The sequence below is a fragment of the Thunnus maccoyii genome, chromosome 13, assembly GCF_910596095.1.
Source record: "Thunnus maccoyii chromosome 13, fThuMac1.1, whole genome shotgun sequence".
NCBI lineage: Eukaryota > Metazoa > Chordata > Actinopteri > Scombriformes > Scombridae > Thunnus > Thunnus maccoyii.
In genome coordinates, this window is record NC_056545.1 from 31,216,282 (window position 1) to 31,240,997 (window position 24,716).

Genomic DNA, 24,716 nt, shown 5'->3' on the forward strand with positions numbered 1-24,716 from the left:
CTCGCTCCGCGTCTCCTCTAGGTGCATTTCAGGGATTGGAGGATTTTCCATGATGGCAGAGGGAGATCGGTTTCCGAGGAGAGGGGACGCGAGGAGGCGTAATGTAAAGCACCCCTGGTGTAATGCACTGCAGCTGAACGTGTAAGCCTCTTTGATACAGCTTTGCTTTTCAACAAAATGTTGTACACAAAGAGCTGTATCGAACTGTAGTTCTCTAACTTTGATTTATTTGATTAGTTTATTTTCTACTTACCTGTGTCCTGTTCCTACTTAACTCAGTGGACTCTGTTTATGGGTTTATGAGATACTATAACACTTACATTTCCTCCCTGGAGATCAGTAAAGTTTGACCATATCTTCTTATGCTTAACAGCTCTTCCTTTCTCCACTACCATAATGTATTTGAAAGAGGCTACCAATATTTTTTACAAGAAGCAGGTGTATTTTGCAAAAGGCAGGGTGTTATTTGCAGATTTTCTTACTCCATTAGTGTTTTCACACCGTTTCAAAGGCAAACACACTAGAATATTCCACTATATTTCACTCCATAAAAAATTGTTCTATCTACCTCTCATAGCCTACGTCACCTGGCTGTTACAAATCTGAAATATTCTTTATTTTTTACATAAATGTTACAACCCAGCTTGTTAGGGAAACATACAACATAAAAACAGGTGTTTTTGGCAAGATAGAGGTATTTATTAACAAGAAATTAGATAGTTTCAATAATACACAAACACAAGAGGCAAACTACCAAAGAAGGGCCTGTGGATGCTGTTCAAACCAAAAAACAAATATCCAAAAGAGGGCGCCTAAACTTGAGCTAAAACTAACTAACACAAGGAAACAAAATTGAAAATAAAACTTCATTGTCTAGACCTAATCTTTAGTGGACTGAAAAAAACATATGCACAATAAGAATAGCAGCCCTGCTACTAATGAAACTAACAAAGGAAGACTGAATGTGTCTGTGCAATCAGTTGTCAGCAGAACTACACCCGCAGCCGCAGTTTCGGAAAGTGGGCTGAGTGAAAACTCTGAGTTTGTTCACCCTGAGATGAAGGAAACTTTGGGTTTCCAGTTCCAGAAAGAGAGCTGACTTAAACAGAACTCAGTTTAAATGTAAGAAAATTAGTATGAAGCTTTAGTAGGATCAATGACTAATTATCTCTATTAGTCATGACGTGATTGGTCGCACTGATGCAACATTGTTCCTATAATATTGTAGATTATATGTTAATATGCTGAGTGAGTGCAGCTGTAGAATGTAGTTTGAAAGTGAGATTTTAAAATAGGGAGCATAGTCTTAACGTGTTTTAACAGCATTTCAGTGACAATGTTTGAATTTACTACATTTGTTGAAGCAGCTGAAATAAAGTCACTGAATGCTGTTGAGCCAAGATACAAATAGATCTAAAAATCTAAAATATTCTGTATTTTAACCTTGACACCTTGACACCTTGACATTTGCCAAGTGCAAATCACCAAACACATTATTACTGGACCAGACTGTGAGCTTACAGTCATGTCTCTATGTTTTTGAACTATATATGTTTTAAATCTTTAACTATATTTTTCATCTTCAGTTGCTGCTTCCTGTGTTTTGTCCGTCAGATTAAAGCTAAACAAATATATTTCAAATGTAATGTAGCTGCAGCCTGATACACAGTCAGATTCCACTTTATCATCATTAAGGAAATGTAAATCCGGTAAATGATGGATTAATGGACAACACTGAATAAAACTTTATTGTGTAAACTTATTGACACTTTTCCCACTCTGACACAGGCTCTTTTTTTAATGATAAATGTGCACCATCCACACACACATACATTCATATCTCTACATCCACGAGATTAAAATGGAGGCTCTGCCTTTTAATGACCTGTTGCCATGGTGACTCGTAGTATCAGAGCTCCATTAATGATGGCTTTTTTCATTTATCCCGAACACGCTTAACTCATAGTGAATATACTAAGAGTTGATTGAACTGACTCTGATCAGCTGTTCTGGAACCAAAAACTCTGAGTTTCCCATCTCAGGGTTAATCAACTCAGGCTTAGACTCAGAGTTTTGAAACAGGCCCCTGGCCCGGTCCCCAGGTAGTAAATGAGTGCCTCATACTAGCTTCACAGCAATAGATATGAACACACTTAACTGACAGCAATGAGAAGCACAGTCAATGATTGAATACTTCTTTCTAGTTTCTTCACAAAAGATATCTACACTCTTAACACAACAACGAGAGGCACCATTGCAAGCTGTTCACAATATCCCAGCTACCCCAGCTGACAGGCTGGCCAGACATTTATTGGTTCAGTAATAAACAACAAAATAGTTATTACATAGTTCTCTTATTACTTCAAATGCACCAGCTTGGCAAAAGACCTTTGGAACTTTGGACCAAATAAATGCTTAAAATAAAAGTGTATTATGTGGTTTGTGAAAATGATTCATCTGGACCAGCCCCAAGGCAATCTCAGACATACCAGTCTGAGGTACTAGTACTTTGAGTATTTCTATTTTATACTCATTTTACTTACATCTCACTACTGTTCAAAGGAGGATGTTACTCCACTACATTTTTCTGACAGCTGTGTTACTTTGTGAATTCAAATTTTACATATAAAACATATGATCAACAAATAAAATATGATGCATTGTTATAAATTAAACTACCCAGTTGAATACCTCAACTACACTAAGAATGCTGCTTACACATTAATGCATCAATAATCATATCCAATCATATAACACTCTGAAAGGTGCCATTATGCTTTACTTTTATTTTGCTGACAATACTTCTGCACTATATTTAAGTGAAGTTTTTAATGCAAGACTTTTACTTTTAATGGCTTATTTTTAGAGGAAGGGGGAAAAGCCGGAGCTGTTGGTCTTTCTGGTGTGTAACCTCACCTGAACTATAACTGGTATGCCTGTTAGCCTCGCTTTCATAACATTTCAATAGTTGTAGACATTTATCTCGATAGTTTAATTTCAGCCTTTTTTCAAGAATATGTGTCTTGCGGTATGATCATGGAAATCTGAGAAACTATATTCATGTTTCACATACAAGTATTTTAATTTTTTTTCCGTTTTTGTGTCAGAGTGTTAATTAATTTCTTACATTTTGAAGCCTTAGTTTGTGGTGATGTATTTGTCCACTGTGTTGCAGTTATTTTGAGTTAAATAGCGCATTAAAAGCTTCACATGTATTTATTGTGGGGTATTATATGTTATTGCAGTTTTTTGTGTTGTATATTTTTGTTATCATGTCTACCACCCTTGTAGGTGCCAAAAAGGAAAAAGGACAGTAGGGAGACAGTAGGATGTTGCACTCAACCTGAAGATGATTACAGTTTAAGGCATGCTTATGGAAATATTTGCATATTTTCTTTGTTCATGAAAAAAAAAAAAGAATGATGATATTGTTACCAGATTTGGGTAACTCAAGTATCAATATTGGTGCCTTCAAAATCAAGTACCGCAGGAATATTTAAAGAAGACACAATGATAAATACATACAAATGTATTAAGCTATATTTTGCATTTTGTTAAAATATCAAATAATTTCTGTTGGCTAAAAAATATGTAAATTGCCTGAGCATTGTATCATAAAACGTTCATATTCTCTCGATCCATTCTTCAGTCTTTCAGGATGTTTCACACTTGAGCTGAGCATTTTGTAGCTCCTGGACCAGTGCTGGTAGAGAAAAGCAGGATAATATACAGATATAACACAAAATAATTATTTCATATATTTCATATATGCACAATCTATTTTCATTACTTAATCTAATGACAACACATTGTGTACAAGTCGAATTTACCTGCAATTATCTCCTCCTTCACTTTGTGAAGCTCGTTTTTCACTTCTTCAAGAATTTCCTTCAAACACACACACACACACACACACACAGTAAGTGAGAGAGAGAGAGAGAGAGAGAGAGAGAGAGAGAGAGAGAGAAAGGGAAACATGCAATGTAAGACTTTGGAATTAAAAAGTTCAAATCTTACATCATATTTAAAGCCGATTATTACTGTATTTCAGTGGTCATCCTTACAACTCTGCAGCTCTATATAACTTGGACAGAAGGTCAGACTTTGCAACTGCATTTTAACTCAGTGGTGCTTGCAGATGGTGGATTGAGAAAGACAAGCAGAACCTTACAACATAACATTGGTTTTATGATTTCTAAACGAAAGCTACATCATTTCCTGTGTGGCACAGGATATGATGTGGACGAATTATAACGTTTTGCTTTGAAAACATCACACCACAGAGCTTTACTTTACTTTAGATGAGTTGCAGAATATTGTTATATGTTCAACTAGAGATGGAGGAACCAACCTGTTTGATTCGTTCCATATCAACTACATCACTTCCTGCACCATCTGAGTTCTTTTTCACCACCTTCATCCTAAAATAGAAAGATCAATGTTTAACCTCAGCCAACACAGACTCCTTGAGATCAAGTGGGAAAGGAGAGGTGGCCAAGAAAAGCAGCATAGCTACCTAGTTTCAGCAGGTATTTGAGTGAGACAAAGAGGTAGACTACACAGCAGCACTGTCTCATGCTATAATTATAGCCTCAGAGAGAAACCACCAAATGTCAAGTGCTCCATTTGCTATAGTGAGTCATTTACAAGCAGCATTCCAGTGCCGAAAACAGCAGTGATACCGGTGCAGTGCTCACCTCACTGGTCATACTGTAGGTAGCATAAAAAGCAGAGTGCACTGCAGTGCAGAAGTAGCATCCTGGGGAGAAAATACAACAGCAGCTGCAGAGCAGCAGGATGGATGGACGGGGACAGAGGTGGACTGGTACCTGGACACTGGGGTAGTGGCCGTGTTAGAGGAGGGAGAGGAGCAGGAGCTGAGACTTGAGCTGGAGTCCCTTTGACTGTTGGTTAGGGTTGGTTTGGGCCTATTGCAAAAACATGCAGATCCTTTAAGGCAAGATGCTGATTGGGTTTGTGAATTTGTATGGACGGCTCAGTGAGATTGTTAATTACACCAAATACATGTCTGTGGAACATAATTTAATGTTCAGTCTATTCTCATGGATAGAGAAAGCTTGATGGATCAGGCTCTTACCTTGGTATGGTGGCAGATTTTTCCCAGGGCTTTTCATTGATTTCTGGTGAAATATGATTCTATGTATTATTACAGTACGTGGCCATAAGATAAAATAAATGTGTTTGTAGTGTCTGTCTGTTTTAGCCTTCATACAGTACAATGCTATGTTGTGCTGAACAGAAAGAAGATATGGTGGTATATGAGGTATATATTGTTCTGAAATTAAGTCAACTTTGTGATTCTTGATGATAAATGTACACTGTATACTATACACTACCCTCGCTGCCATAACAAAGTAGTACATTTTATTTTCCTGTGTCAATGAAATGTATTTTTCACAGTATTATGTAGAGCGACAATGAGAAGGTACAGCGAAACCAGTTTATTTGACTCTATTACAGTCCTGTAGGAGGAGTGAAAACGACATTACTCACCACTTGGTCCTGAGGATTTTGTTACTGGGGAGTCAGAATCTTCCTGTAGTCAAGTACAGACATACCAGAGTTATCATCTGCCCATATCTTAAATTGTACTGCTCATTCTACAAACACTACAAATCCCAAAATCATTAAACAGGAGACTTACACTGCGAGGTTCTTCGTTTTTTGCAGCAGGCTTATCAGCAGCTTTCCTCCTATTTAAAATGGTTGTATTACAGTTGTTCAGAAGTCCCCAATATCAGATCATCACAGACATATCTGTCTTATATGTCTTTTAAGTTATAACTTACCTCCTTGCAAGGATGGCACTCATTTCTCCCATTAAACCGCCGCCTCCTCCACCTCCACCAGATGAGGATGCTGGTTTGGGGGCTGGGGCTGCTGCTCCTCCCTCATCCTGGATACACAAAAACACAGTTAGCTCCAGTCACTATGTTCAAGAGAATTTTGGTCTACTGATCAGCTTATTCAGTCTGTCACTGATGAGAACATGGACACCAAAATCAACTATCATTTGTGTCCCAAGTTACTGTTTATCTTTTTATACAGTCTTATACAGCAGAGCATATGTGCATCAGGGAAATAATGTTAGTCAAGTACACAAAGGAGAAAAAGCATATATCAATCTTACCTTAGGTGTTTTACGCAGTTTGGCTCCTGCTAGAGCTGCAGCCAGGTCATTTGCCCCTCCACCACCTCCTCCTCCCCCAGCAGAGGGCGGGGGTGGTGCAGGTGGGGCCATGCCCCCAGGAGGAGGTGGTGGAGGTGCCGGTGGGCATGATCCTGAGGAAGGGGGTGGACCGGGAGGTGGTGGGGGTGCTGGTGGAGCGGGTGGGGCTGGTGGAGCGGCTGGTGGGGCAGGAGGAGCAGGAGGGGCAGATGCAGCAGCTGAGGCCTGCCTCTCTCTCTCTAGACGCTCTCTCTCCTGCTGTTCCTGCCTCTGACGCTCCAGCCTGGACGGACATCAACAGATAATTTAGAATTTAGATGTATAGGGGTATGTGATGTGTGGAAGCTGCTGGTGGTGAAGACCTAGCAGCTTTTGAAAGCTGGTTTCTATTTATGTTTGAATTTTTCCACAGCTGAGTTAGATGTGTAACAGTATTATTATGTGCTGGAAGGATTAGTCAATTAATTGATGGTGATGAATTTATGACTCACTGTTGTTGGTGATGAATAAAGGCCAAGTACACACTGGTTTCAGCTTCTTAAATGTGAGCATTAGTTGCTATTGTCAGTATTATAACACTGTTGAATTAATATTTTTGAATTTTGGACTGTTGGACAGACAAAACAAGCAATTTGAAGACGTCAGTGTATTTGTGAAACTGTTTTTATTTTTCTCTATTCTCTAATATTTTATGGACTAAATAATTAATTGACAAATAGTTGGCAGATTAATCAATAATGAAAATAGTCATTAGTTGCAGCTTAAGTATCATTTATATAATTAACAGTACCTTTTCTGCTCTTCCAGTTCCTGTGCTGAGGGTCCATTCTGAGCCGAGCCTGAGCAAAAAAAAAAAAAAAAAAAAAAAAAAAATCACATTATGTGTAATGTCATGTGTAATTGACAACTGTGTTCCTCTGCATCCAGCATATTTACAGAATAAAAAAACAGTAGATGCAAGCAGGGTTGTAGTAGAGAGAAAACCCAACTTAACTTCTCACATTCATTTTAACAGCATACATTCATAGTATACTATGTAATAGATGTTTTCTAAATAGATAAGTACTTTTGATGCAAACAATTTTAGAATGATGATCTACAATGATTGTTGAAATATGTAACTTTGTCACCGACTGGAGATAGTAGTTAAATTGCTTTTTTATTGAGCACCACATCACTCTACATGCTACTGTATACTGAATTCATCTTTAAAACATATGTCATTGCCATCTATATTATAACAATCAAATTCATGAATGTAAAGGGACCATAGTTACAAGTAAAACAACTGCAAAATCCTCTGATGACACTGTGACACTTTACAAAGATTATAGCATAAAAAGAACAGACATGCTTCACACGTTACTGGACTTAGATCTAATGTGTTCTCCTGCATTACTGTGTTTACCTGTGCCCGGCCCTGCATTGAGAGTCTCTAAAGCATGCATCATCGTGTTGGCAAAAAGTGCAGCGTCCTCCTTACTGCCAAAGTTCAGCCCCCACACCTGTCTGGGGTCCCGCCACTGGTGGAAGTTTGCTGTGGCTTGGTTATACTTCATCCCTTTGATAATGGGACAGTTGATCACCACCTGGCATTAACAGGAAGTGCATGATAATGATTGGATTGAGAATTTGAGACTCAAATAGCTTACAGTGTCGTAATACCATTCAATGCAAAAGTCAGACAGGCCAGAGGTGAGCTGTTTGATGCTGCTGTACATAAGGTGTATATAATATGTCTGTATGTGTTTGAAAAGAATACAGTGCAACAGAAATACACTAGATGGTGATGATCCTGTATTGTTCAAAAGGAGCACAGAGAATCATCTTTCCCCTCTTTGAAGAAGTATACTGTATGCATGTGATTATAAAAAGCAAATCACCATCAAAAGCACAAGTGAGATGAAGAAGCAAGAAGCCAAGATGGTCTCACTCAGCAATAATAAACAGGACATTTTCAAAGAGTTGGAACAAGCTGTGATTTTTCTCACTTATTTCTGTGGAATAGCTGCTACATTGTAAACTAATAGCTGGAAATGATCAGCTCATAGCAAAAGTTACATGTGACAAAATTTCTTCAATTGTCCAACAGTTTAAGAGATTACTATGCTTAGAGTTTATAATCTTACAGAAGGTAATGCACCAAAAATGGGTCCCTCTTGGTCAGAACTCAACAAACTTGAAATCTGACTGATGAATTTGCAGAAACAATAGCTATACTGCCAAAGTGCATTGTTGAGTTCATCATTCAGATGTTTTAGGGAAGTGAATTACAGGTGAACTGAATATTTACAGAGGTTGGTGTTATGTGACCTTTAACCAGAGAGATTGCACTATATGTACACAACCAGGACACATGAGGGTGATTATCTATTGGGCTGTATTTGTGTGTGCGTGCATGTGTGTATGCATGTTGTTCTGTACCTGCTGGTCAGCCTGCAGTTTGCGGCCCACCACTCTGAAGCTGTTGGCCCCAGGGTTGTGATAGATCTGGACACGGCTGATGGAAGGACTGTCAGATCCCGCTGGCACCCAGCGCTTCGTGGCGTCATCATACAGCATGACTGTCGCCCTCACCTGGCAGATACTGGACTCACTGTTGGAGGGAGAGGGTATAGGGTCGGATAGAGAAAAGGATGGTGGAAGAAAAGATAAGATACGGGGTACGCAAAAAATGAGAGCAATAAAAGAAGTGTGTAACTTGATATGTCATGTTGCATACACCTGGCTCTAAAGTGGTTATCATGAGTATTCATGTTTTGTTCCTAGTTTTGGTGCAGTGTTTACTGCTGCTGTGTTTCTGCACTGTACTTCCCATAGAGTTCAGGTTTTTGTATGGAATAAAATAGGGTAATAAGTATTGTTGCTGTCTATCACCATATCTGAAACATTTTGTACGAATACATTCAAATGTGTGAATTATGTAAAAAATATCAGAACAAATAGAATTCATTTTTGAATGTGTAAGGAGATCTGTGGCAGATGAAAAGGATTTACACAAATAATTTCCAATGTGTGAGTGCATAAAGAAGATTTGCACAAAGGTTTGCAGTTACAAAAAAGGTTTGCCATTACATCATTACATATCAGGTTTGCAGTTACACATCTATCTGTTTGTGAATGAAAAAAGTTCACATAGAACTCAATTGTACGTGTGAATCCCAAGTTTATAGCTAAGAATCAAATCTAAGAGTACAAATAAAACCTACGAGTACAAATAATTTTGTCCCACATTTGATGCTTTCACCTGAATAGCCGCTGAAGGCGCTGAAAGCACGCCCCAAATGAACAGTCTCTGAACTTAACAACACTCATGTCCAACCCCCATATAAAAACACACAATTTAAGATGGACCTTGTCCTGTTTGTAGGTGTAGGACAAGCAACATGGATATTTTAAAAAACAGTAATGTTAGGAGCCACTGTTTAATTCTGCACATATTTGTAGGTAAATGTGGACTTATTTTAGTAAAAAGTAACTTAAATGACTAGTTATCAAGCAATCTATCACCAGTCATCGTTATGTTAAATTGTTGTTTTTTTTAGTCACAAACAAATAGAAGTGCAACTGCAAACCTGATGTATAATTGCAAACCTTTGTGCAAATCTTCTTAATGTGTTCACACATTGGAAATTAATTTGTTCACAAAATGTCATGCACAGCTCCAGATCTCCTTATGGATTCAAAAATTAAATCTGTTTGTTCAGATATTTTTTTAACACATTCAAACATTTGAATTCATTTGATCAAATGTTTTTACACGTCTGAACGTATTCATAAAAAATATTGTCACACATTCAGATATGGTGATACACAGTTACAATACATATGGCCCTAATTTTATTCCATAGTTTTTACAGCTGCAAAGTATGATACTTCTTTATTGCATGGACGGTGCAACTTTACAGTATATATCAACAGAAATGAATCAGAAAAATTCTTCAATAGGCTTTTGAGTAATTTCAAGTGCACAAAATGAAACTAGAGTAACTCTAGTAATGCAATACAAAACTATACATATTCAATATATATACATGTGTGTTTACAATGCTATATATGTAAAGGATAGCTGCAAATATAGAAATACAACAGTGCTAGTCAACCCTGTCTTCTGTATTTTGCCACAATTTCTCATTGACATCACACCTGCAATACACCTGGGAAAGAATCCTATTGCAGATAAGTTCAGACATCCTCCATGAGGAGAAGAATTCTTCTGTGGGGTTATGGAATGGAGAGTGAAGTGGAAGGAAAAGTGACAGCATGCTGGAACGGGCTGTAAACCACTCTGTGACTGGAAGAGAATGTTGAAATCCAACATTTTCCCACACAATCACAAAATGTTCTGGATTCACCTCACCTGCCCTCTTTCCTCACCTGCAGAAGTCTTTCATAGAGGTCATCAAGGAATGACATTAGACGCTCAGTGTTGTATGTCCCAGTTAGAAGTTTAGGCATCATTTTTTCTATGTCTTTTTAGATGTAAATATAGCAGAATGCAGTAAATTGCAGTCTAATTTACAGTGATTTAGTGTTATATTAGGTTTTTCACCTATAAAAGCTCACCTTTTCAGAACTGCTTTTAATTTGTGATTAATGATATGTGTTATATGATTTTAGTGTGTTTTCTATGATATATATTTTTTGTTTTTAGTCTATGATATATGATTTTAGTGTGTTGTTTCTCTTTGATTATTCTAACTTGTAAAGTGTCTTTGAGTACCCTGAAAAGCACTCAATAAATAAAATGTGTATTATTATGATGTTATTATTCTTAATAATAATAGAGATCCACAGTTTAGACAACGTTGTCTTCTGCTGTGCTAACCGTGTGAAGAGAAAAAGAGAACTCAGTATTGAGAAACACCTTTTAGCAATTGTAAAAAACTGCAACTACCTGGTTCTTCTGTTTACATCAAAACCTACGCAACACCATGGTGGTACAAAAGTTTGGTTTCAAATGGCAGAAATATTGTCTATTGATAATTCTTGATTTTATAATATTTGTGTACTGCAATTAGAGGCTGCTTGTGTTTCAACAACAGTTAACATTTTCTAACATTGGCTTTTTTTGTTTGGCATTGAAAAAACTGCTGTGGGTACCAAAACATATTGACACTCGAATTTCAATAGCGCTACTCAACACTGAGTGTTTTTTTAAAAGAAAACTCTCCCACAATCAGATAGATTAATGGGAGTCTTGATAGCACTGTACTTGTCGTGGTCTGGACATAGAATAGCTGTACAGGAAGAGGTTTTCAGATGCTTAACTTCAGTAATAACACAATGTAAAAATGCTCCATCACAAGCAAAATCTTGCATTTCAAATAGAAGTCAGGAAGTGTTATCAGTAAAATGTAAATCACTCATAGAGGGGTCCTGTCAGTGTTAAATTATTATATATTATATTATTTGATGATTAGCATTGATGCATTAATATATAAACAGGAGATTTCTAGCTCATTTTACTTAATATACCAAAGTAACATAATCTGTAACAATGCAGTTCTGCAAGTACAGAACTTGAGTAAATGTATCTCTGAGGATGTAAATACATGGTTGGCAAAAGATATTTCATATGCAACCAGACTTAGTCTTCGTATCATATTAATCTGCATAATTTTATAAGAAAAGGTGAGAAAATAGGAAACAAAGGTACATTTGCAGCAGTACGGCATATACTTATTTCCATACTCTATGAGCCATTGTGACAGAGTTGTTTTCAGTCTACTTGTTGTTGCGAAGTCTTGTAGCCTGTGGGAAATCTTTACTTCCTGCCAAAAAGGTTCATGTTTTGACCACTTCCTGTGTTCAGTACAATGCTGCCTAATATGGACTACTTTATTCCACCTGTCAGTGAGATACAGTAACTCCTCTCATGAGCTCTAAAAAAGCTTTTTAAGGGTTCAACATTACACTTTTTTTCACAGCAAACACAGACCACCAAGCAGTAATATTTCCATTTTATGTGTGAAAACTGTAAAAACTGAACACTTACAGTGAACTCCGGACGCTTGCAGACAGCAGGAAATGTATTCAGAACTAAAGAGCATGCTTGGCAAAGTCAAGTGTGGAGTTGACAGAAAGCAGTACTGTGCTACATAGTTTCATTTATTCATTCATGAGATGTTTAACATGCTTTGGAATATTAGAAAAAAACAAAACAGTTTTATATGGGTTAAAGTTGTTATCTATGTCATTAGAAAATTACTCACCCCATATTTTAGCAGTAGTTAGTATCCAAAGTTTGCTTTTGAACAATCTGCTTCTTCTGATAAACTTGAATCACTCCTTCCACCCTCTCACAGGTATATTTGTAGCCTATTGAATCAAGCCTGCTGTCATTCTCTCCTGCACACCTCCATTGCTCTCTATCATGACATTGTTTGACGCGAACCACTTGCACTTCTGCCTTTGTATTTTCATTTCCTAGACAGTTTTTTTCATTCTTCCTGTTCTCACCTCCTTCACTCGCTCTTTTTTAATTCACATCTTCACACCCCCCCTTTTTCCGTTACCCTGTGGCACAGCTCTGATTTCTGCCTCAGCTTTCTTTTTTCCGTCATATAAGTCTGTTTATTTGGGGAGGGGGATAGTTTTTATTACGGTTGGTGCCAGGCTGAATGTGTGTGTGTGTGTGTGTGTGCCTAAGTGTGTGCATGTGTGTGTGTGTGTTGGGGGTTGAAGGACGACAAGATTCCCTCCACTTGCACACTAGCCACAATTCTTCATATAATTATTTAGACTACTTCAGATAAAGAGTTGGAAGTGTTGCTGCATCACATGCAGTGGTTCTGTGCAAGTTCTCTGCTGCATGCAAGACAATCAGCAGGTGTTATTGTATTTCATGGCTCAAAGCAAAGACTTACTGTTTTGTATTGACTAATGTGATAGCTGTATAATCCAACAACAGTGGTATTTAACTCTGAAAGTGTTAAAACTGGTTTAGTAACAGTGGTAGCAGTAGGACTGGGTGTAGTAGTAGTAATAGCAGTGGTAATAACAGGTGCAGCAGCACTGCAGTTAAAGTAGTAGTATGTGTCGTTGAAGGTTAGTGAAAGCCACATCAAATGTTCTGCGTCATCCTAAAAAGAGGGAACTGCAAAATTTCCCTCTGTGATACTGTTGAGGACACTGTTGAAAGTATCAAACATATTCAGTCATTGTTTTTTAGTTTATTCAAAGACGAATTTTGTCGTCTTTGCAGTGCTAACTCCTAACTTCCTTGTAGAAAGAGCAGCGTTACCATGCTAACCATGAAAGAAGAACTGTGAACTTCATTATTTTTGATACAACAAGAGTGAATATATATTAGTTTAGAGGAACAAGGAACATATCTTGGTAAAATATGCAAATTACCATCTTGCCTCATGTGATCTCCATTGATTATGCATGACAGATTTTCAGCTGGCATAGATTTGCAAGAGGCCAGTGCATTTGAGAAGCTAAGTAAAGAACTTAACAATGACAATGTTATTTTACATTTCATGGCATATATCATAAGACAAGATATGCTGTGTGTTTTATTGTTCATTCAAATATATTAGAAACATAAAATGGCCTACATATGTTGCATAGAAAAGAAAAGTTCCATTTGCATTTTAAAACAATTTAAAACACCATTGAATTCTCATATGCAAAAATATCTGGTACAAACTGTCTGAGATGTCAGAAATATATCTATGCTTTGGGGTATGTATTTGTACACTATATTAAGCATGTGTACGTGTCAACGTGTAACCTTGAGTTACATCTTGTCAGTAAATAGCTATGTCCCTTTAATAGTCATCCAGCCACATCTAAGTGTTGTTCATTTCCTCTTACCTCTCACAATCACTCTGCAGTTCCCCATTCTACTAATGTCTTGACACCAGGCGGAACAAAGTCTGCAGCAGCACATAATATTGTGAGATCAACTACATACATTATGCCATATGTGACCATGCAAATGAACACATTTGTCAGCATATCTTGCCAAAATCAATCCCTTTTTCACAAGGAGAATCTGTTAGCAGATTGTTAGCATGTGCATACTTCTGTGTCTGCAAGCATCTGTGTTCTCTTTTCACAATCCCTGCAGCTGATCAGTAATACTTACTTATTAAATCCTGTGCACAGTTTCACCTCTATACACTGGAGACATCCAATATTATGAGGTTTTGCTCTAACATAAAGCATCTAGCATATTGTATGTAGTGTCTGGAGTATTTTGATGGCAACAGCAGGAATTTCAAGAATGCTAACATTGAGGTTTCTAACCCATACTACATGCTTTGGACACTCACTCACTCACTACCTGCAAGTCTGCAGTTATTAGTGCTATAAGTGACTATTTCTCTTTGGTTAGTTAGCTAGAGCTCACATGCCTGTCAATGTGGGGTATGTAGAAAAAAAGTGCATGCTGTAGCCTACTGTATGCACAGAGATGAAACTGATATGAGTCCTCCCATTCTTCCTGGTCCTGATGATGTAATCATCACTGGAATTGAACCTGACTCCACTCCAGAGGGCCATTTGGATAAGTTGACTGATGATGGAACCAATAATGTAAGACAGTGTCTGCTGCTCTGTCAGAAGGAGAGTGTCTTTAGCAGCTTGGTACACTGATTGCAGAAATCTCTGCCTAACCCAAGTGTATCATTGTATATGAAACCTAAGATAAAAACTACTGTTGGTGCTAAAGACAACAGAATCACAAACTACAATTGTAGCCATAATTTCACTGCACATATGTGACAAATAAATCTTTGAATCTTGAATCTCTGTGTGTTCAAAGAAGGAATAATTTTGTGAGGTGAGCTTAGCTTAGCACAATTACATTGTCTACAAATCTAGTAACACATTCACCTGGCAGCAGTACACTTATGATCAGTGAAACTGAGCCAAAACTCACAGCAATATGAAATTAGTGTATCTGATATGATTTGAAAAAAAAAACAAAAAAACATACCAAATGTAGGTTACAGAACTAGTGCTGTGGTGCACTCACACTTCCCTTCGCTAGTTACCTCTAGTAGCCTTTAATCAACCGAAAGAGTGATGAGTAAATATAACAGTGAATTGTTTTCCATAAAAGTATGACATTTAGTGGAATTGAAACTCCACTGTAGGTTGCTTTAAAACAGAATAAACACAATCCTGCAGCTCTTACCTCATGGCTAGGGAATCCAAAACTCTTTTCCTACAGGCAAGATATCTAGTGGCATGATCCACACTTAGCCAATCAAATCTGGCAACCTATCAGGCTGTGTGCAATTACTCAGAGGGGCACTGAGTGCACTGGCTCTGCTGTGTATGGGGAGTGGATCTGAACAATAAGGGTGTGGCTTCTACAGTAATTGCTCTCTTACTTTACATATTGAATACAAATTTTGTATCAAGGTTGCTTTGGCATCACAACATCACTAAACAAACCAAACCTCAGATCACTTTAAATGAGTCAAAACCAGGAATCAAGCTCAGTGCTCTTTGCCTCTGCAATGTGTTCTGTCTTTTAAGAAGACTCTGACACACCATGCAGTCACACTGGAAACAGATTGCTGCTTTTGGAGGTCTGGGATTGAATTGTTTCTGGGCAGATCAGGATGCATTAGATGAGAAATAGCATGCTTATCCTGAAAGTGTTTCACACATAACAAACCCAAGGGATAGTCAGGAGGTATATTTGGGGCTTCAATGAATTCTTTTGTCATTTATTCAAACTCTCAATCTGTTGTATACCATTCTTTTCATTCACGGGTGACTGTGTTGAACAAAAAGGTTGTTTTTTGTTTTACTGTGTTGAGGCAGGAATTTTTGTGTTCCAGTATTTTCTATTTAGACTCCTATATGAGAGTTTGAGACTAGAAGATACTAGGGGTGTGTCCGAATGCAAATACGTTATTCAGCAAAGCACAAATAGTGGGTTTTTTATGAATATTTGTTTCATATAAATATTTTAAAAATTATTTGCCTTTGGTAAGTGTTATAAAAATTATGATTACACTGTGTATCAGTGTTACTATTTTATCTAGATCATGATGAATTGTTCCTGTCTTGTACTGCAACGTCAGCAGAATCATCAGCTAAGGTTACAGGAAGTTCAGCATTATATTTGTAAAGAGGAAGATGTAGAAATTAAAATTCATCGGAAAAAGGGTGAGCCATGTCATCTGTCATCATAATCTATAAGTCTGTATTTGATAGATTAAGAAACTTAAGGTGTATAAAACCCTGTTGTAGGTGCTCCTCTGGGAGCCTTTTTCTTTGTAACCTCATCCTGTGTGTTGCATTGTGAAACGCTCCTTCTTGTACAAGAAAATAAATTCTGTTAAATTTTGATACTTCGCCCCCGGTCTCTATTGTTTAATGGTGTACCAGTGTGCAGGTTGATTACATCACCATCACTATCTCAGTCACTCTCCTCTGCTCCGCTTTTACCTCTAACAGCAGGTCTCAACGAGGGGAGTCACATCCACCTATTACATGATTTCCTAATTTGGACATCACTCCCGGAGTTAGGGGTGTTCCCCAGAGATAAAGCTGAGCTACTGAAACACGCAAAGTGCTCCCACAAGCTGTTCCCCTTCTCCTTTCCACAAAGTTAGGTTATAAAAAATAGGCAATAAATGAAAAGTGCAAAGCAATAATCGCTTTTGAAGTTCTTCCCTACACATTACATGGTATGCTGTCTCTGTGTTATGAATGTATAAATAGGTAGAGGTCTGTCTGCAATGAGGTGATGAGTAAAGTTTTAGCTCAGTAGTCAGCGCAGTCATCTATGATCTGGGATACTCCGGTTTGAGACCCGGTGTGGGGACCTCCTTCATAAGGGAGTTTATTCATGAACACTTATTGTAACACTTTAATTTACTAAAATTAAAAGCGTAATAAAAAAAACAACAACAGGATTTTAAAGCCTCTTTCCACTTTTATTTGAATACAAATAATTTTGCTGCCTCAACAAATACAGATACAAATACAAATACTGGGTCTCAAAAGCCTCAAGGACCAAAGTTTTTGAGGTCTTGAGTGCCGGGTTGCTGCTGGAGCACCATTCTGATAGTTTACGGACCTCCTCTCTGTACGCAGTATCATCCCCATCTTTCATCAGCCCCACCACTGTAGTGTCATCCACAAACTTGATTATAGTGTTTGTGTTGTGGATTGGAACACTGTCGTGGGTGTAGAGAGCATAGAGCCTCCTCTACGTGATTGACTGTGAGACTCCTGCAACTGACGCTTTTCACATGCTCTCATGCCACATGTCCATTTCATAACTGATAACGTCACGGCATGAAAAGAGGACACTGACAGCACATGGACAGAGAAAACAGAGCAGCATAGCGCAACAGCAGCAAGTTATTCAGTGAGAAATATACACAAATCTATTATATTGTAATTTATTCCCACACACGCTGCTCAGAGTAATTTCAGTCAGCGGCTCTTCTAGCAGCAGCATAGTGTCTCTCCTTCTCCTCTTGTGCCATGTGTACACAGGCAGGAGTGAGAGTGAATTACTATGGTTTTGATACTCTGTGTCTCTGTCACACTGAAACTTTCTTGTAATTCCCAATAATAGGTTTTTAGCGATTGGCAACCCCTGGGGCTGAAAAAGGAAGCCAACATGAAGTGCCAAAAAATGCAGTTCCTCAAATGGCCACTTGAGGCTGGCTCCAAATGTGAGTCAATCCCCATAGACTCCTATGTTAAAATGCCCAACTTTACAACAGAAATAAACACGTTTACAGCCAGATACAAAAAAACAGTATTGTTCTCTATAGCTAATTTCCCTGTTCATGACAACTGTACAAGGGGTGAATTTTTATATAACTCACCTGTTTAAATTTTATTAAGGCTTAAAGTTAGGCATAATCAAGGGCTTGGCTGCTGTGAGTGATAGATGGGTCCTGTCACAAGCAAGTCGCTACCATGGTGACAACATTAGTTAGGTAATGTAACGATGGTGTAATCCCAGATTCACAAAGTATAGGTGTAGCCGTAGCAGTTGCGTTTTCAGTTCATGAAGGTTAATTTTAACATTTTGGTCACCTAAAAAAGTCTTGTTCAGTGTTTGGATGTACTAAAAGACCCTCTGAGGAGTAAGATGTTCATTTTTTTCCAGTTAGCACATTTTGTTTTCATGGTTTTAAGCCTGTTTTTTGCCAGCAGCACTTTTGGCTCCAAAAATCCAAGATGGCGATGGTCAAAATGCCAAACTCAAGGAGTCAAAACAGGAGTCCACAAACCTATGAGTGATGACATGGTGGCCACGTCCATTATTTTTTACAGTGTATGGTTTTTAGGTTAGTTGTTGCAATTGATAGACTTTGAAGATGGCTTGTGAATATTGAGAATAGCAACCCTCAGGTTCAAAATTGTTTAACCACGTTTAATTATGCAATTCATATTGTGATGTGTGGTAAGGCTATTTCATTTATATATATTGTTTGTCCTTGTTTGACCTTGAAGATGGGCTAGAGGCCTGCAATCTACTACCATTTTAGGCTACATAATGTTTTTATAAATATAACTTCTAATATAAAATCATTCTTCTAATAATCATTTTCTCCTGATCCACCCATGTATATACTGTTCTGTTGATGCATTCTTGGTTTTCACTAGACAAGTGCAGGTGGCTGTTTCTTAGCTTAATCCAAGAGGTGGTGTAAAAATGCAGGGAATTTGTTTTAAATTACAAGTTTTTTTTCTGGGGGAGGACCCCCAGACTCCTCTGCCAATTATGTATCTTTCCAAGTTTGCTCGTCCATTTTAAAATATTACCAGGCACCCATGGTGAAGAGCACAGATATTTCTTATCCTATGCTTCGAAGAAAAATATGTACAATATCTAAAGTGTATACCAAAAATGCTATCCAATGAACACAAATTAGTAAAACAAAAAAAGTCTTATGGAAAAGGTATTGGTTCATAAGGACAGAGAGAGGTCGAGTGGGACCACTCCCAGCCAGGACCCTTGGTCTATAGTACATAGGAATAGCAGGGAAAAGAAGTCACCCCCCCCGTCCCTCTCCTCCCTGTGAACTTCGGCTAACTAACCGGTACACCATCCTGGATGAGCAGGACTTCCCCCCGCTGACAGGAGACTTCCATCCCAATTCGTCCTCACAGCCACTGGTGTGATGCGCACTGGTACCCCCTGCTCTGGTGGCTTGGTCAATCCCTCCAGCCACCAATCGAAACTGGTTGTCACTCACTGCATGCTCCTACATGTCTGATCATTGGGGATTCCATCATCATATAAAATCAAAATTGCAGGGACCCATTGCCTACGATGCTGTGGGATCAATACTTTGATACTCACAAGCTGTTCATTTGGTATCGATTCCTTTAAAAAAATATTAATAATACAATTATATAAATACAAAAAGTGGCTGGTTGCATCACTTCCAAATGTTTTCAGTACTTGTGTATAATGTTTGTGCCAATAAACAACCCTGACATTTATAGCTGGCTCATGTCACATGACTGTGGAAACCTTTGTAACATGACAACCGAGTGCAGACAAGTTTGCACACACGTCCGCCTCAAACTTGTGAGAGAATGTCAGAAAGGAAACAACATGGTGTGGTGCTACTTTTCATCTGTAGATAAAAATACACCAAGATGCACTATTTGTGACAAGAAAGTGCCAGACAGCAGACACAACACAACAAGCAACAAGTAACCTCTTCAAACATTCAAGAACAACACACCCTGAAAGTTAAATTAGGAGGCTGAACAAAAACAAGAAGATGCCCATACATCTAAGTCTCCTGCACCACCCTCTGTCTGACAAAAGACAGGTTTAAGTACATTAGGAAATCTTTATGAACAATCAAAATGGAATAGATAAAATGCCAAGACCTTTCTATTTAGATTTCTGAAGAAATGTCAGACAGCAAGAAAATTAATAAGGTGTTTTTTATTTGTTTGTTTTTTTTCTGAATGTTGCTGTCAGGAAGCCTAAATAGCTGAATATGGAGAAAGTGGTTGCTCTGGAAAAATCATGGCCTGTTTAAGAAATCTTTAAGAAAGTACAAGTGTGCACGTGGTTTATGTTGTTAGTATTTTCATTTATTTAATAATAAAGGTTATGTTATGTAATGCATAGTATGTTATATTTATTTATTTATTTTATTATTATTTTATCATAGTATTTCTGAAAAATACTGGACTATTTTTACACTTATCAGCATATTAGCATGTATTCATATTTGCTTTTGTAATAAATTTGTTATTAATGGCTAGTATGTGTCATGTGATTTGCCTTTATGTGTAATGATCTTTTTTTTCTAAAAATTACCATTATTTTGAAAAACCACATACCTAATTGTAACAATAAATTGTAACAAAAAGTATCAGTATCATATCAAATTAAAAGAGTTTGGTATAGCCCATCCCTACCTGGTACTAAAATTGTGGATGTTATGCGGCAGATCATATCTCTGCTTAGCAAACACCCATAAATCCACAGTGTTATTATTCATGTTGGTACAAGCAACATCACCAAGCAGCAGTCTGAAGCTTTAAAACAGAAGTTTTAACCATCTTTTTAACAAACTCAAAAACTCTGGAAAGTCCGTCTTTGTCTCAGGCCCTCTCCCCTTAATGGGCTGAGGTATTGCATGTTTTAGCTGGCTGCTCTTTCTGCACACGTGGCCACAGTCAGTATGGCCATCACACAATTTTTTTTTCTTTTATTGACAATTTTAATTTTTTTTGGGAACGTTCCTTTTTCAGCGAGATGGTATCCATCCCAGCTTCCATGGCACACATGCACTTTCAGCAAACATTTTCCATGCAGTTACTACAGCCTCATGTCACTGACTAACTGCTATCTGCCCCACAACAGCTCTGGGGTCTCATTTATAACTGTTGCATACACAGAAAAGGGACTCTGACCCATGCGTACAACCATTTTGGAGACAGGGGAAATTGGTAATGCAGATGGTGAGGTGGTGAATTGAAGCCAGATTGTATAATGATTTCTCTCGGACATTTAATCTCACTCAATATCAAATGTTAATTATAGATTCACTTTATCATAAACATTCAAATCAGCAGTGTTATCCGTATTTGCACTTGTAGTGAGCCATAACTATTCCATGAGCACCTTTCAATTTGAAAAGATGTAAGCCGACTCAAATCTTAAATCAAAGTCCATTCAACATGCCATCAGCGTTGTCTCACAGAGGAGAGGGTCAGTTTGGAGTGCGCAGCAGCTGCTGAAATGAATGATGTCAGGATATAGCAGGTGGCAGGATTCTGGAAAGTCTGGCTTGCCTTTCCTCCATATTAAGTGTGATTATACTGATTCCTTTTCACCTCAACCATGTTAACTAACCGATGAAATTATCATCATCGGTTGTAGAAATCCAAGATGACATCAAATAACTTAACTTAAATGTAGCTTAAAAATAATTGCAGAATAGAGTGCTAACAGATTTTTAATAATATTTTCTAATACTGTGCCAATATCACCAGGTATGATTTTAGTTTCCATATCATGTAAAATCACTGCAGTGAACACTGTGCTGTCAAGCGCACAGAGCGCACTTGAGACACCGCAGCATCTGCCGCACACACTCTGCCTTCTTCAGTCACCTCACTGGCACATCTTCACCAGCTGCACTCATATATGGACTGTTGCAAGCTGCCCAAGCGCAAGTGATGAGTGAGAGGGTCGCATACGCTGATTCTCAACACTGATTGGTCAGCTGTCTCGAGAGGGAGACTGAAAGAAACGCAAATCAATATTCATGAATACTTTTGCATTGACCATTTATGGTTGAATGTGGGTGTGTAGAGGGCTGGATATGAGGCTGATCCATGCACTCACATTTCCAGGTGGACTGTGATTTATAAAGGGAAAAACGTGTGCATTTGTGCGTACGCACGGTTTTTTATAAATTTGACTAGTTTTTGGTGCACACCATTTTCAGCTTTTGTGCACACATACACTTTTAGTATGGATCCTACGCGATGTTTTATGAATGAGACCCCTGGACTACAAATCAGTCACTGATTACTGTTTTTCACCCCCCAGTGACCTCTTTGCTTCCTGTTTGTAGCACTAGCTCTCTTCACAACCCATGGGCTCTACAGCCCATGGGTTGTGATTCCGACCCATTTTTATGACACTGCCCTTGGTTTTGATGGTCCAGTAGTAATTAGTGATAGTTGGCTTGACTATCACCGGACTAATCACAGGAGTGTTGATTTTAATAATTTGTCCATGATTTGGCCTGTTTGCTTGCCACAGAAGGGAGCAAATCAAAGGGTCTTGAACCTGGATTCAAAACAAAACCTATCACTATGTTCTCTGCTCATAAACAACGCCACTTGTGGTTCTGGAAGTTATGACTCAATTTCACAGGAAACTCAAAATGTTGATTTTAGCATGTAAAACTTCTTGCATCACATGGGGATTCAAAATATTCATATGAACATACGTAGTATTATATCCAAAATGGACCATATTAAAAGTCTTGGCGCAACAATCTGACCCTGAAATTTTTGTGTTTTCTTAAACATGGTTGTCAAACAAAGTTAAAGATGCTGATATCTGTCTTGATAACTACAATGTTTTTCAATGCTAATGAAAAGTTGTTTATCTGTCTCTGTCGTTACCTCTGTATCTAAACTGAAATATGTTGAACTCTTTGCTCTAATGTTTGTCTGGGGAAAAATAATACTTTATAGCACTAGTTATTGGGTTTTATTGTTCACCCTCTACACCTGCGGTTGCAATCATAGATCTTTTATTTGATTTGATATCCAGCTATGAAAATTCAGAACATTTTATCCTGGTTGATATGAACATTAACTGGTTAACTAACACTTCTGATAATCTAAAAATTCTCTGCAATGAATTCAATCTCACACAGAAAAGGCCACACTTAAAGATATTTTTAACCAATAGACCTCAACAAAACAAATCTAGTGGTGTTTTTCCTCTCAACTACACTGACCACTGCCCAACAGCATGCATCCGTGACACAAAATTACGAAGATCCAAACCATGTATCACTTTCAAAAGGAATTTTAAACACTTTTCTGAACAAGTTTGTTTAATGTATACTATAATGATGTTGGGTTTGCCATGGCAATTCCTGATCCATACTTGGCCTTAGATTTAGTTATAAAGACATTTAATTCCATTGCAGACAAGTTCAGAGTCAAGATCAGGAACAACCCTCGGTTTTGTTCGGAAATTACTGTAATGTTACATGAAAGGGACGTTGCCTGGCACAAAGCACAAATAACTAAATCATCCTCATATTGGCATTATTTTTGTCAACAATGTAATAGGTGTCTCACTGTTGTTTGAAATGCCAAATCATCATTTTATGTCTCTGCACTATCTGAAAGTTCAGGAAACCCAGCATTTTTTTGGAAAATGGTTAATTCATTATCACATAATCCTATGTCATTCTTACCCAATGAAACTGTTCAAGGTTCTAACACTATCTCAGTTGGAAAGAAAATATGTGATGTACTAAATGAACACTTTATTTCTTCAGGTTATTTATTTGAAAATGCAGGATTTCCTTCCGCTATCTCTGATCATAGTGCACCTTGCTTGGCAAACAAATTAGGCACTCAGACCTTTTCACTGAACTGAAACAATTTTATCACAACATTCCATTTTAAAATAATAGTGATCAGGATTTAGACCTGGGCATAGTATGTAGGGTTTGTGATGACAGCATCGAAAGTCTTGAATGATGTTACCAGTACATTACATAAGGACTGTGTCGCCATTTTTATTGATTTATCTCTTTTTGATACTGATGATCATCAAATTTTTCTGAAATACCTGGAATCCATTGAATTTGATGAAAAATCATGTCATTGGTTTGCAAATTATCTCAGTGGTAGAACACAAGCTGTTGTGGCTGATGGCTTTATGAGTGTTAACAAAGGTGTGCAACAGGGTTCTATTCTTCCACTTTTATTCACAACTTTTAAAAATTACTCAGGAGAAAATGTTACAAACAGTACAATTCATCTATACGCAGGCGATAGTATTCTCTATACAACATTATCCTCTGTTGCTCAGGTGGTTCAAAAAACTTGTGTTTTGATTTCTGTACTGAACAGCAAATTATAATTGATCTTTAATTACTTTAATCTCTGATAAAACAAAATGTATGTGTAAGTGTAAGTGTTGCTTCAATTTAGCTGTGGTGCAAGAGGCCAAGGCTGGAGCTCTGTTTGTGGAATAAAAACAAAAGGTTTTTCAGGTGAATTCAATAGCTGTCAGGAAGAACAACAATCATAACAATAACAACAACAGCAGCAACAGCAACAGCAACAGCCAGGGAAGGATGCCAACAGTACTGTGACGGACCGTGAAGGCTCGGCCCGCAACCAAGGGTTTCCTGTGAGATGATAAAGCACAAAAAACTGCGGGGAAGAAGCAAAGTTAGTGACATGCATTGATGTTACATGAATGGATACAGATGGAGAGGAGGAGGAGGAGAGAGGAGCTCAGTGCATCATGGGAAGTCCCCCTGCAGTCTAGGCCTATAGCAGCATAACT

At 37.9% G+C, this 24,716-nt stretch overlaps 1 protein-coding gene across 1 annotated transcript; it reads right to left on the bottom strand.

Annotated features, from left to right (window-relative positions):
* Nucleotides 1–2,264: 2,264 nt before the first annotated feature.
* On the bottom strand, nt 2,265–12,682 carry LOC121910159 (vasodilator-stimulated phosphoprotein-like). The gene is made up of 13 exons (XM_042431222.1): nt 12,406–12,682; nt 8,615–8,786; nt 7,599–7,779; nt 6,981–7,029; nt 6,152–6,473; nt 5,811–5,917; nt 5,666–5,714; nt 5,515–5,557; nt 5,099–5,141; nt 4,830–4,928; nt 4,352–4,421; nt 3,831–3,888; nt 2,265–3,703 (listed from the first exon to the last, which is right to left on the bottom strand). Exons 1-13 carry the CDS (start codon nt 12,408–12,410, stop codon nt 3,654–3,656), a joined length of 1,248 nt encoding a protein of 415 aa, XP_042287156.1. The 5' UTR covers nt 12,411–12,682; the 3' UTR covers nt 2,265–3,653.
* Between the last annotated feature and the right edge of the window lie 12,034 nt (nt 12,683–24,716).

Excerpts from the sequence above, each read along its gene's own strand:
- LOC121910159 (XM_042431222.1), bottom strand. Across the intron at positions 7,780-8,614 it reads AACTGCAGGCTGACCAGCAG|GTGGTGATCAACTGTCCCAT; the intron begins GTACAGAACAAC and ends TGTTAATGCCAG. Across the intron at positions 6,474-6,980 it reads GAACTGGAAGAGCAGAAAAG|GCTGGAGCGTCAGAGGCAGG; the intron begins GTACTGTTAATT and ends ATGTCCGTCCAG.